Raw genomic sequence first — 12,672 nt, forward strand, 5'->3', positions numbered from 1 at the left:
GGACCTCAGTCTGTTTTTGTCTTATGCAGACTGGGGTTTGCAGTTAGGGGCTGGGGGCAGGGTTTTTCTAGCAATAGCTGGCTACTCAGGTATCACAGGAGCAAGATTGGCCTTAGAGTTCCCAGGGAGGAAATCATCTGTATAATAGAAACTGTTTTGTGTTGTGTATTGAGCTACTTCTGCTTTCATCTCTCCCGATCAATTAATAAATATTTATTAAGCACCTACTATGTGCCAGGCATGGTGCTAAGCACTGAGTGTACAAAAGAGGCAAAAGACAATCCATGGCCTCAGGGAATTTATAATCTTATTCTCCTCATCTCTTGGATAGTGACTTCAAAGATGTGTCACATACTGCAAAGGCTGGGAGGCATTCAGCCAACTAACTTCAAACTTCATGGAAAAAAGGAAACAAACATCGATTAGGTACCTACATACCTAGCACAGTGCAAGGGCTTTATAAATATCTCTTTTAGATCCTCACAACAACCCTGTAAGGTAGGTGTTATTATTATCCCCCCTTTAGAGCTAAGGAAACTGAGGCTAAGAAAGGTTGAGTGACTTCCCCAAAGTCTCATGAGTAGTACCTGAGACCAGATTTAAAGTAGGGTCTTCTTGACTCCTGGCTCAGTGCTCTATCCACTGTTCCACCTGGTTGCCTTTGGGCATACTCTGAGACTTACTTATTATTTAAGTAGTCATTTGGGCCAAGATCTGAATTCAAATATTTGAAAAGAAAGACACTTTGATGTCTCTGTTGATTTGATATGCAATCTGAGAGAAATGCACTTCTTTTTATTTTGCTAAAAGGGCATAGTGTTCATGAAGAAGCTATCCAACTAAGGACTTTGTAGTCTAAACCAAAATATGTGCAAGTTAGAGTGCTTAATCCTTAGATAATTTTCTTGATTACTTTTTCTTGATTTTTCTTGATTCTTGAAGAAGTTACATGAAGGACAGAGCCAATAAGTTGAGTCAATAGCAGAAGCATTCAATCATTAGTTTCTAGTTTGGACTTGAAATCTTTTGCTTTAAGCAAAATAATTTTTGTTTCAATTTATCCTCTCCTCTTGGAAGCCCCAAACCATTTGAAAATTTAAAAGAAAAGCCCCTCACAAGAATCCCAACAATAAAACATGTATGTGCTACAATGTGTAGATGTCATCCTCCACCAAGATAAGATGCAGTGATTTTCTTTTTAATGATGAAAGCATATAGAGAGTTATGGGTCATAAAAGGTGACATCATAAACAAATTAGAGAGCAAGGAAGAAATTGCTTTTGAGCTTTATGGATAGCAGAAGAGGTTCATGAACAGATAAGAGATAGAAAGGCTCACAGGAGGTAAAATGGACAATTTAAGATCCATAAAATCAAAAAGTCTCTGCACAAATAAAACCAATACAGATAAAATTAGAGGAGAAGCAGAGAAAAGGGAAAAAATCCTTGCAACAAGTCTCATTAATAACGGTTGCATTTCTCAGGGAATGGATTCTAATTTATAAGCATAAGAGCCATTCCCCAATTGGTAAGTGGTTAAAGGATGTGAACAGACAATTTTCAGAGGAAAAAAAACCAAGCTATCAATAGCTATGTGAAAAAATCCTTTAAATCATTAATAATTACAAAAATTAAAATAACTAAAAGGTTCCACCTCACACCCATCTAATAGCAAACAACATGAAAAAAGAAAATGACAAATTCTGGAAGAGCTGTGGATTGTTGATGGAGCTGTGAACTGATCTAGCCATTCTGGGAGGTAGTTTGGAACTGTTCCTTAAAAGTTACTAAACTGTGCATAACCTTTTGATCCAACAATAATACCATTATAGGGTCTATACCTCAAAGAAATCAAAGAAAGAGGAAAAGGACTGAAATTATTTATAGCAGCAGTTTTTGTAGTGGCAAAGAATTGGAAACTGATAGGGCATTCACCAACTGGAGAATAGCTAAATAAATTATATGGCATATGAATGTGATGGAATGCTGCCGTGCTATAAGAAAGGATAAAGAGGATGGTTTCAGAGAAATCTGGGGAAATTTGTATGAACTGATGCAGAGTCAAATGAGCAGAACCAGGAGAACAATTTATACGATGACAACATGGCTGTAAAGACAAACAACTTGGAAAGACTTTAGAACTCTGATCAATGCAATGACAAACCATGATTCTAGTGGACCCACTAGGATACTGTCTGCCTCCTGAAAGAGAAGTGATAGACTGTAGGGCAGATTGAGATTTTTTTCCCCCTTTGAACATGACCAGTGGGAGAATTTATTTTCCTTAACAATACATGTTTGCAAAAGGGTTTTTTTTTTCTTTCTCAATGAGGAAGGAGAGATGGGAAGAGAGATACTAGGTTTTTAATAATTGAAAAAATAAAAATTTTAAAATAAGTGAAAAAACTAAAAATTAAAAAATTAAGGGTTACTTCTAATAATCAAGTTTGGGATATGTCCATTTAGGGTCTGATGCCTCCCAACCCCTTTGTGTAGTTATGTCATTGCTACTCACAGTTGTGAAAATCTCTTATTTTGTCTGGGGTATGTGAAATCCCTTTCATATGTATAAATATTGACTGTGTCAGAAGAGAGATGTTAATCATTGATCTTAGACTGTTGTGGATCATCAGACATTCTTTTTATCCCTGCTTTCTTGGTTATTAATTAACAAAATGTCATATTCCCTCTACTAGACTATAGGATACCTGAAGGCAATACTATGTTTTACCTCAGCTTTTTTCATTTTCTCTAGTACTCTGTTGAATAATATTAATGATGAAATAAATGATGAAAATAACTTATTTATTTGAAAATTTATCATTGAAAGAACATGTTAGAACCCATGACCTAGAGAGAATTTAGTATTCATTTATTTATTCAATTGTGCCACATCCTGGGAAAGTCAGAAAAATGGCTATGTCATGGTTCATGCTTTCATGGAGTTGAGTATATGTGAGTTCTGTCTCGAAACCTCTTCAAGGGTATTTTGTTGCTGAAGTACCAAACAGAACTCATTATAAGATAGCTAAACATGTAAGGTTGAGTAAGTTGTGGACCCACAAGACTGTGTTACAAGGAGACTCCCCAGAAGATTGTTGAGCCTAGTCACCCCCTAGAAAATGGTCATCTATGTTTATCAGTTAGTTTGATAGCGTTGCCTGGCCTTCAATGGCCAAAAAAGAGAAAAAGATTAAATAACAAAATCAATCCATTTCAATCCATCATGAAGGCCACTTGATAATGTCTCACAACAGAAAGAAAACATTTGGTGAAGTGCTTGATTTAACAACATTTGAGTCTTTAAAAGTAAATCAGAGTTTCCAGGAATTGGAGTGATTCCTGTTTTGGGCAGCCAGCAAATTTGTGAAATCTTGTGAGAAATTTCACCCTTTTTCTCTTAAAGGCCAGCTCTCAATTAGCTATGATCATGATGACTATGAAGAACACGATGAATTGAAATCAGCATATCATCTCCAGTCTTCATTTTAATCAATAGTTTCAATTCCTCCAGTAAGCAAACCTTTCCTAGGAATGATGACAAACAGGAGAATTGAGGGCTGTGAGATTTTCTTCATTTATTCTACCTCTTTTCCCTCTCAAAAAAGGGCTGATGACCTGCAGTTTTGAACATCTGGATTTGAAGTCCATTTGCCCTTTCTCTTGCTGTTTTTCCTCCAGTCACCTCTTATTTCTCACTACCTATTCACTCTGTCTAGCTCTGCATGATTTTTTTCTGATTATTGGAAAAAAGAATTTGTGGTTGGGATTGAAATATTGGCAAGATGGTGAGAAATAGACAAGTGAACAAAACCTGTTTTAATCATCCTCTTTCTCACATAGTGATTTTCTCCTACAGATGCAGTTCTAGTTGAGAGATGTGGAGATCAGTTTTTGTTTTATTCCTTTATTTACGATTTTTATACATGGAATTTGCTATTTTAAAAAATAAGTCTTTTGTCTCACAATCCTTTGGACATCCAGTGTGGAGCATAATCTGAGCACTAGGTATTAAACAGTAAGTGTTGATATCACTTTGTTTCTAAAGGATAGAAACTAGTAAGAGACAGTGATAAAATAAAGGGAAGATGATTTAAATTCAATATATATTTTATTCTTTGTAAATACAATGAGTACAACTTTTTAACTTCACAAATCTGTTAATTCACTTTGTACAAGAAAAGTTTTACTCATCCTATGATAGGCCAAGTGCTGATTTTTCTCAGGGCTAGTATCTAATAACAAATCAAAACATGAAAAGTACAGCAGCTATCTTCAAATGTTTGTTTCTACATTTCCATAAGTATAGTCTCATATCAAAGAAGCAGCGTATAGTGTAAGGTTGTGTGTGTATGTGTGTGTGTGTGTGTGTGTATGTGTGTGTGTGAACAAGGCTTTACTTAGAACCCAAAGTTTTCTGAAAGGCATTGTAGAGTCTCAGAGACTGTTAGCAGTTTATCAATTAAGAAACCTTTTAGTGTCTATCTCTTTGAAGTTCATTCTAGCATGCTGTGTATATTCAGTTGCTGTTCTGCACGTCTCACTGGACCAAGAGTTCGGACCCCATTGCCTTTGGTTTCAGCACTACGCCAACGGGACAGCAATCCGCTCACTCCATGAGACATCTCTGCTTTATTTGGTTTTGCTGTTTTATTCTTCCTTCTTTGACTTGTATTCTTTTAGTTAAACTCTTCTGTCTTTGAGATGTTATCCAAACTGCAGTCCTGATGAGAGAGTCATCTATGTTCACCAGTTGGTTCGATGGGGTTGCCTAGCCTTCAATGGCCAAAAAAGGGGGGGAAATAATCAATCACCTGAAACACTTTTCAGTTCATTATGAAGGCCACTTGATGTCTACAACAGAAGGAAAATGTTTGGTGAAGTATTTGATTTAGAATGTTGCCCCCTGTACTCAGAACAAATTTGTTAGCTTAAATTACTTTCTGAAGGCTGTAGTACACTGTATTATCTCCAGAGTAATTTTTGGTAACCCAACTTCATATACTGAAAAGGAAAAAGGAAATACTGTATTTTGGCTTTTGTTATGTCAGAATCATCTTCCTGGTGAGTGATAGAATAGCGTGGCCAGTGGCAACCAGTGATCATGAGCCCCTCCCAGGGAGAAGGTAAAGTGATGAGTTCTCTCCGCTCTGGGTGTCCTATCAAGCAATGCCCTTTCTTCAGGTCTACAAACTTCTGTAGAGGCAGCAGGTCATATCTACTGGAATAGTCTTGTGCCAATTAATTCTTTTATTTTTTTTTTCCTCGAAAGGCTACACATTCCCAGGTTTATGCTTCCTGAAGGTTTTGTTAGTTGAGGCTTGTTCTCCAAAGGTAAAAGTTCATCTGACACTGTCCATCCTGAAGACCGTGTATGTTCAGCAGAGATTAGATATCACTGGATTTGTACATATCTGAAAGCAGTCTCGTAATTGGAACATTGCCAATGGTTTTTTTGAAAAACACTTCTTCTATTGTGGATGGGCTAATGGAGCGTAAGGCTGGCAGAAGCAACAAGAGTTTCCCGAAGCGACAAGGTTGAGTAGGATACCTGGAATGAAAAGAAATCAGGAGAGTTAGATGAGCTTTTGCCAGAGTGCTTCCTGCAATAACTTTTGTTTAAAAATCTTAGTATCTTGTATTTGGACAAAAACCATATCCAAATGTGCCAAGCGAGGTTTTTTTTAACCTGATTTCATTAATAACAGGGTACTTTAGAAATGAATTTAGAAAGGGTAATATCACTTATTTTGCAGAGGGAGAAATGGAGGCACACTAGCCAAGCATTTATTAAGAACCTACTGTGTTACAGGATCTGGTGATTCGACTACAAACAACAAACAAAAACAACCCTCCCTGCCCCCTTCCCCTCCTTAAATCACTTAACTGTGCAAATATTATATCTGGCCAGCAAACTTCTTGAGGGCAGGGACTAATTTTTTTTATCTTCATATACCTGGTGCCTAGCATAAAGCCTTGAATATATTAGGAGCTTAAGAAATGCTTTTTTGAATGACTCAAAGTTTCTTGATTCTTAGTCCCAATGCTTCTCCCCCAGACTGCTTCTTTCAAATGAATGGCTCCTTTTTTCTAAGTGTTTCTCCAAATTATTATTCAGGATTTATACTTAGTCACTCACAGGAATAATTCTATTACATTACAAATTAAAGACTAAATTCTGTTGGGTGGGAATGCCACCCAACTTACATGTCAATGAAATTGGCACCTAATTAAAGATATGAAAAAGTGTTGAACAATTCTCTCTCTTGAGGTCCAACATCCATCTGGGCTCCAATGCACAAACTCAAGCCTCTGCTGTCTGTACAGCCTCTGAGACTGCAGGTCTATTCCAGTGTAATCCCTATTGTTTCCTTTATCACCAGATAGCAACAAAACTTGTCAGGTAGGTTGCTTACTCGGGAAATAAATCACAAGCAAAGGCCAAACATTCCTTGGGAAACATATTGGTGAAAAGGCCAAGTTTAAGCTCTCATGATGGAAACTGACAAGTATATGAATTGATTCAAAGTAAGCACTTAACTAAAGACAGAGTTAAGTGGCCTCCCCGCTTGTCACTGCAAACGCTAGAGAGTGGGTGAGTCCAAAGTCCAAGCGCCAATTCCTTTATTGACCTCTTCTTCCCTTTGAGACTATGAAAATTCTCCCCTTGTCCTTGTTCCCCATTCTCTGCTCCAGTCTTGGTCGAGGAGGTGACCCTTCTCTTCCTTAATGTCAACTCCTCTACATGTACACTTGATCCCACCTTATTCTCTAATCTTCAATATCTCCTTATCTACTGGTATATTCTGTGCTGCCTACAAACATGTCCAAGACTTCTTCATCTTTAAAAAATCTTTATTTTATCCTATTATCATTCAAGCTATTATCCTATATTTCTCCTGTTTTCATAGCTAAACTCCTATTTAAAAAGTTGCCTATTCTCATTGCTTCTACTTCCTCCTACTCACTTCTTAACCCTTTGCAATCTGCCTTAATTGAAACTGTCTTATCCAAAGTTACCAATGGTCTCTCAATTGCCCAATATAATGACTTTTTAATCAATCTTCATCCTTCTTGAATTCTTCACAGCATTTTCCTGTTGACCACCCTTACCTCCTAGACACTCTCTCCTCTCTAGTTCTTGTGACACTGTTCTTTCTTGGTGCTTCTTCTCCTTGTCTGACCCTCTTTAGTTTCCCTTGCTGAATCATTATCCATGTTTTATTTCTTAACTGTGTGTGTACCTCAAGCTCTGCCCTAGGTCCTATTCTCTTCTCTCTGCACACACGCTCATACTCTTTCTCAGTGATCTGATAAGGTTCTATGGGTCAACGATTACCTCTATACAGATTACTCCTAGATCTATTTGTCTAGATCTAGTCTATCTCCTAAGATTTGGTCCCTTATCAACTACATGTTGGATATTTTCCTATGGACTTCTAATTGGATTGGGCATCTAAAAATTATTATATTCAAAATAGAACTCATTATCATTTCCCTCAGACCCATACATCTTCCTAATCTGCCAAGGGCACCACCACCCTTCAATCACTCAGGGTTATAGTGTCATAGTCATCCTTGACTCTATGCTCCAGCTAACCTGGCTTACTTTTTGTTTGTCATTCAAGACATTCCATCTCCTAATTCCCTGCCTTTGACTGGCTGTCCAGTGGACAGCCTGGAATGCCCTCCCTCCTTACCTCAGCCTCTAAGAATCCCTCAATCTCTTCAAAGCTCAGCTCAAGTACCATGCCACATGAGGGCTTACTTGTTCTTCTACTATTAGCACCTCTCTAAAATTATTTTTTTTTGCAGGGGGGAAGGCAGGGCAATTGGGGTTGAGTGACTTGCCCAAGGTCACACAGCTAGTACATGTGTCAAGTGTCTGAGGCCAGATTTGAACTCAGGTCCTCCTGAATTCAGGGCCAGTGCTCTACTCACTGTGCCACCTAGATGCCCCACCTAAAATTATTTTCTACCTACTGTGTATAGACTTAATATTTCCTTCCTTATATGTACACCTGTTTTTCTCTGATAGAATTTAAATTCTTTGAGGAAAGAGATTATTTTGTTTTCACCTTTGGGGAAGGGGAGCCTACCATTATTACACATAAAGGCACTTAATATGTGTTTGCTGAATTGATATCAGATTTTTCTCCTGAAGGAGCTTTTGAAGATAGGCAAGGGACCCAAGACCTGAAAAAAATATGGATGTCAGTAGAAAATAGGAAGGTCATAAGTCAGAGGGATTCAGTAGCAAGGTTCCCATCACTACAAGTGGATCTACAAGTAAAGGCTGGATCACTACTTGTTGGAGGTCTTGTAGAGGGGTGTCTTGTCCACATATAGGATGGACTACATGGCCTCTGGGGTCCTTTCCAAAGCTGAGATTTTGTGATTGTGTAAATATTGCTGGGCCTGCAGTGGAGAATGATTTTGAAACTGGCTTCTCAGGTGGAAAATGAAAAGATTTCTCTCAGGGAAACACTGGTACTTACATGCAGTCATGTTCCATATTTCAGGCATTATAACCGTAGATTTGTGTTAGGCAGGCCCAGGAGCAAAAAAGTAATTTTAATTTCATGGGGAAATGTATTCTTTGTTCTAAATAACTTACCTAGTTATGAGCTTTGGGAACAAAATCTTTTAAGAGGTTGAAATTGGCCAGTATGGAATCAGTGATTGCTCACCAGCATTTTTAGGTCTGTCTTAAATAACAGCAAAGCATTCAGAAATACTATGAAGGTCATTAAAGGCAATTTTGTTGAACCTCTTCATTTTATAGGTCAGAAAATTGAGGCCTAAGGAAGTGAGATGACTGATCCAAATGTACCATTTCTCAATCTTAATTGTTGAAGGTTTTGTTTTTAAATTCATACAAATGACTCCTCAACTTCCATATAAATCTAGCATTAAGAACAATCCTTCCCTTTCCTCTTCACTACACTGACCCTTTACCTTACTATTATAGCAGAGTGATGAACACTCTCAGAGACATGTCAGAGGCTACTTAAAAGTCTAGAATGAGACTCTACTATGTCCTCAGTAAGAAAGGGGTCCAGTTAAAGTACTAGACTTAGCGTCAAGAGCTATCAGTTCAAATCCAGGCTCCGAAATATGCTATATATCCACGGACCGCTTGACCTCTCTAAATCTCAATTTCCTTTTCTGCAAAACGAGGATAATAAGATTTACAGACCTCACAGGGTTGCAGTGAGAAAAGAGCTCTGTAAATGTTAATGTTTGCAAAGTGGTGTATTGGATACAGGGTTGGCCTCAGAGTCAGGAAGACCTCTGACATATATTGGCTATATGACCTCCAGTTACGCACTTAGCTCACCCTCTAAGACTATGTATTACAAAGCAGATGCTGAAATGCATCAGTAGATAGCGTCCTCACTAGGAGTTCCCATACTCATGAAATTACAAGTCTGGTACAAAAAGAAAAACTAAGCCCTTCTATAGCATGCCATAGAAATGTGAGCTACTGTTATCATTGTTATTCAAAGTTCTGAAGCTTTCACATGATTAAAAACCCATGTGGGAGTCAATTACTTTCTCAAAGACAGTCAACTCTTGATTTGTTATGAGTAAATCATCCCTTCTATAGTCTTCTCCCATGGCTGGTCCTGAGTCAAAAAAGGAAGGCAGTGATGAGTCCATCAAAAAACATGAATTGAACACGTCACTTCGGGTATTATTGAACTCGGCAGGAACAGAGAGCCATGTACATGATCTGAAGTATATATTTGAAAATTACCCTGTGTCACTGATTTCTTTTTTTTAATACTGTGATTTTCTTTTTAATAGTATTTTATTTTTTCCAATTACATGTGAAGACAAATTTTAACATTTTTTTTTTAGATTATGAATTCTAAATTTTTCCCTCCCTCTCTCCCTCACCTCCCTCTTCTCTAAGACAGTAAGCAATTTGACATAGGTTATATGTGTGCAATCATGTAAAACATATTTCCATATCAGTCATGTTGTAGGTCACTAATTTCTAAATGTGGTTTTAAAAAAAATCATAGGTCTTGTCACACACCCAGGAACAAGAATATTTGAGAACTGCCCATGTGTGCTTGTATATTTTATATAGCACAGATCAGTTGTGTGATCCCTTCAATCCTAGTGGGGGCTGGGAAGAAGAGTGATAGCCAGAGGTCACTGAGTCAAGGATGCAGCCTTTAGTGACCTTGTGACATCAGCTGATTACAGATCACTTCCCAGGTGGGCAATTCACACCAGGACTTCAGGTAACTTGGTTGCAAGGTGTGACATGCAAGATTCCCTCAGGATAACACTCATAGTACAAGGGAAAAGCACGGATAGATATGATTAAAAAGATGCTCAGGACCCACCTGCCCCCATAGTTCCTCATTGCTTTTTTTTGAAACAATACTCTCTCTCTCTCCTCTCTCTCTCTCTCTCTCCCTCCCTCCTCTCTCTCTCTCTCCTCTCTCTCTCTCTCCTCTCTCTCTCTCTCTCTCTCCCTCCCTCCCTCCCTCTCTCTCTCTCTCTCTCTCTCTCTCTCTCTCCCTCCCTCCTCTCTCTCTCTCTCTCTCTCCTCTCTCTCTCTCTCCCTCCTCTCTCTCTCTCCTCTCTCTCTCTCTCTCCTCTCTCCCTCCCTCCTCTCTCTCTCTCTCTCTCTCTCTCTCTCTCTCTTTCTCTCTCTCTCTCTCCCCTCTCTCTCTCCTGTCTCTTCTCTCTCCTCTCTCTCTCTTTCTCATCTCTCTCTCTCTTTGTCTCTCTCTCTCTGTCTCTCTCCCTCCTCTCTCTATCTCTCTCTCTTTCTCTTTCTCTCTCTCTCTCTCCCTCCCTCTCTCTCTCTCTCTCTCTCTCTCTCTCTCTCTCTCTCTCCCTCCCTCCCTCCCTCTCTCTCTCTCTCTCTCTCTCTCTCTCTCTCTCTCTCTCTCCCTGTTTCTCCCAGTTTATATATGCTGACTGCAGACAACTTCAGTATAGGAATACACATTCAGATAACTGCCTGAAGCTATTGCATTTCCACACCCCAGAATTCATCTGCACTACCATCTTTGCTATGATAACTCAACAGCATTTGTTCCTTAACTACTCCATTTTTTGTAAGGGAGATTGTGAGTCTATGTTCACTAGTTTTATGGAACTAAGAGCTGACATAGGGAAAATCTCATAACAAGCATGATTCTAAATGCACAAACTGAGAAGGGTGGGTCGAGGCACATATTTTATTGCTCCTAATGATGGAAGGCTGTGTGCTATGGAGAAAGCACATGACATGACAGAAAAACCAAACCAAACCGAACCCTGGTTTGAGAGTTAAAGGACCTGGATTTGATTTCTAGTTTAACAACTTCCTAGCAGTTCAGACTTTCATCACCTCTCCCCAAGATTATTGCAACTGCCTCCGAATTGTTCACCCTACCTTGTGCCTCCTCATTTCTGTCCAACCACCACACTGCTGCCAAAGTGATTTTCCTGAAGTGTTTCTGACCATGTCACTTCTCCATGGAATGAACTTCAGTGACTTTCTATTATCTCTAGCTTCAAATCCTCTGTTTAGCTTGCAAAGCTCTTTACAAGCTTGCCTCAGTCTACCTTTCTGGACTTATTTCTTCTTGCACTCTTCAGTCTAGCCAAAATGGTCTTTTCTCTGTTCCTCATGTGTTGATGTTCCATCTTCCTTCTCTTTTCAATAGCTGTCCTCCCATGCCAGAAGGTACTTCCTCCTCACCTTTACCTCACAGAATCTCTCTTTTCCTCCAAGATGTAGATCAAGAACTAACTTCTAGACAAAGCATTTCTTTATTCCTTGCTCTCTCCACCTCCCTAACTACTTTGAATTTAGCTAACATATTGATTTTGCATTTATTTTATATTTACTCATGTTTACATGCAGTCACTCCTGATAAAATGTAGGCTCCTTGGGAATAGAGATTGTTTCATTTTTTGTAGGTCTATACCCAGCACCTAGCAGAGTACCCAGTACATAGTAGACACCTACTAAATACTCATTGATAAACTATTTAGAGGAAAATCATTTTATCTCTCTGAGCTTCAGTTTCCCTATCTGCCAAAAGGGAATGGTAATATTTACATTATCTGCTTAGCACATATATATATGTATATATACATATGTATGTATATATATGTATATATACATATATATATTCCTTTGTAAACCTTAAATCACTATATAAATGTAACTATTTATTTTGGTGGTAATAATAATTATTTAGGGGAGCTAGGTGCAGTGGATGGACCTTGGGCAAGTCACTCAACTCCGTTTGCCTCAGTTTCCTCATCTATAAAATGAGCTGGAGAAGGAAATGGCAAACCATTCCAGTATCTTTGCCAAGAAAACCCCAAGTAGGGCCATGAAGAGTTAGACATGACTGAAAATGACTGAACAACAACAACCCTTACTACTTCCTTACATTGATGGATCAAAGTTTGACAGTTGCCTTCCCATAAAATGCTTTTATTGCTTTGTTGTAGTTTTACTTCATCATTAGTTTTATCTGAAGTCCATGTAAGATATCATGTTCGTTGTAGAAAACACAATGCGCTGTTTTCTATGACTATTAGTCAGACCAAGAATCAATTCTAAAAGAAAACTAGTTTGTGGTTAACTGACCAAATGGATTTCAAATTTGTCCTACCTTTATTTAAAAAAAAAAACCTTTAATTTTGA

General features: G+C 38.4%; 1 protein-coding gene across 1 annotated transcript in view; it reads right to left on the minus strand.

Annotated features, from left to right (window-relative positions):
* Positions 1–4,408: 4,408 nt before the first annotated feature.
* The window catches only part of NR2E1 (nuclear receptor subfamily 2 group E member 1), a 29,573-nt gene continuing 21,309 nt past the window's right edge, over positions 4,409–12,672 (minus strand). Inside the window, exon 9 of the mRNA XM_036767913.1 lies at positions 4,409–5,550. Coding sequence (XP_036623808.1) covers positions 5,388–5,550 — 163 coding nt within the window. The 3' untranslated portion in view covers positions 4,409–5,387. The remainder of the gene's footprint in view (positions 5,551–12,672) is intronic.

The sequence above is a fragment of the Trichosurus vulpecula genome, chromosome 7 (assembly GCF_011100635.1).
Source record: "Trichosurus vulpecula isolate mTriVul1 chromosome 7, mTriVul1.pri, whole genome shotgun sequence".
NCBI classification, from domain to species: domain Eukaryota; kingdom Metazoa; phylum Chordata; class Mammalia; order Diprotodontia; family Phalangeridae; genus Trichosurus; species Trichosurus vulpecula.